This window comes from Limulus polyphemus, unplaced genomic scaffold (assembly GCF_000517525.1).
Source record: "Limulus polyphemus unplaced genomic scaffold, Limulus_polyphemus-2.1.2 Scaffold11060, whole genome shotgun sequence".
Classification (NCBI taxonomy): domain Eukaryota; kingdom Metazoa; phylum Arthropoda; class Merostomata; order Xiphosura; family Limulidae; genus Limulus; species Limulus polyphemus.
Window position 1 is genome coordinate 3,850 of NW_013676670.1, and position 1,182 is coordinate 5,031.

Consider the following 1,182-nt stretch of genomic DNA (forward strand, 5'->3'; position numbering starts at 1 on the left):
TCTTCAACTTCTAAATACTCCTAGTTTTTATACGGTCTTCAATTTCTAAATACTCCTAGTTTTTATACAGTCTTCAACTTCTAAATACTCCTAGTTTATGTACAGTCTTCAACTGATATACAACAGTTGTGTTTGAGTATTAAACTTGTTGAGAAATTAAACAACTAAGGAAATGAAATTCAGTGGGTTGGTTTGCTGCTAAAACTTTATCTTTTTATGTAATTTTAGTTGTGTAAAATACACGATTATGTCAAACTATATTATGATCAAGTGTGAAATTGGTTTGTTGCTGAAACTTTATCTTTTTATGTAATTTTAGGTGTATAAAATACACGATTATGTCAAACTATATTATGATCAAGTGTGAAATTGGTTTGTTGCTGAAACTTTTATCTTTTTATGTAATTTTAGGTGTGTAAAATACACGATTATGTCAAACTATATTATGATCAAGTGTGAAATTGGTTTGTTGCTGAAACTATATCTTTTTATGTAATTTTAGGTGTATAAAATACATGATTATGTCAAACTATATTATGATCAAGTGTGAAATTTTGCAATACTTCAAAAGTAATTTTTTTTTATCAAGATATTTTTGGGTATTGGAAAGCTTTGGAGCTTTTAAATGATGTATATTATGACTGTAATGGTACCAGTAGATCTAGATACACTGTTTAGTTTCTCACTATCTTTTTTTTACTGTTTATTAACCTTGTATATAACATATCATAAAATATATTTCTAAACCTGAAAATGTTATTATTGGCAAGACTTAAAGGATACTTTTTGTGTTTGTTTCTTAAGCCTGGCCTTACCATTCATGGTGTGCCTCCGGCACCAAACTTGTTAACACAGCCTCCACCACCACCACCTCCTACAACACAACCAACTGTTTCTACAAGTGTACCATGGATGAATCCTCAACACACAACAGGGTCTCAAGGTATTGATATTTTTATTGTTTTCTCGTGACTATGTTTAACAGACTACAAGACTTGCAGGTGCATTTCACACTTTTAAATTGATTTCTTGTAAGAGCATCTTTTATGATGATTACAAATTAATGTAGAATTATTATATTTTTATTTAATAGCAGTAGATGAATACTAAAAAAAAAATTAAATTTTATGAGTTTCCACAGGTTCACAAAACAAACAAACATGTCAAGAAAAAAATACTTCT

The 1,182-nt window shown here is 28.8% G+C and overlaps 1 protein-coding gene across 1 annotated transcript in view; it reads left to right on the plus strand.

The window, feature by feature from the left end:
* The first annotated feature begins 738 nt into the window (after nt 1-738).
* Nucleotides 739-1,182, plus strand: part of LOC106476627 (splicing factor 1-like) — a 3,830-nt gene continuing 3,386 nt past the window's right edge. The window contains exon 1 of the mRNA XM_013937271.2: nt 739-943. Coding sequence (XP_013792725.1) covers nt 754-943 — 190 coding nt within the window. The 5' untranslated portion in view covers nt 739-753. The remainder of the gene's footprint in view (nt 944-1,182) is intronic.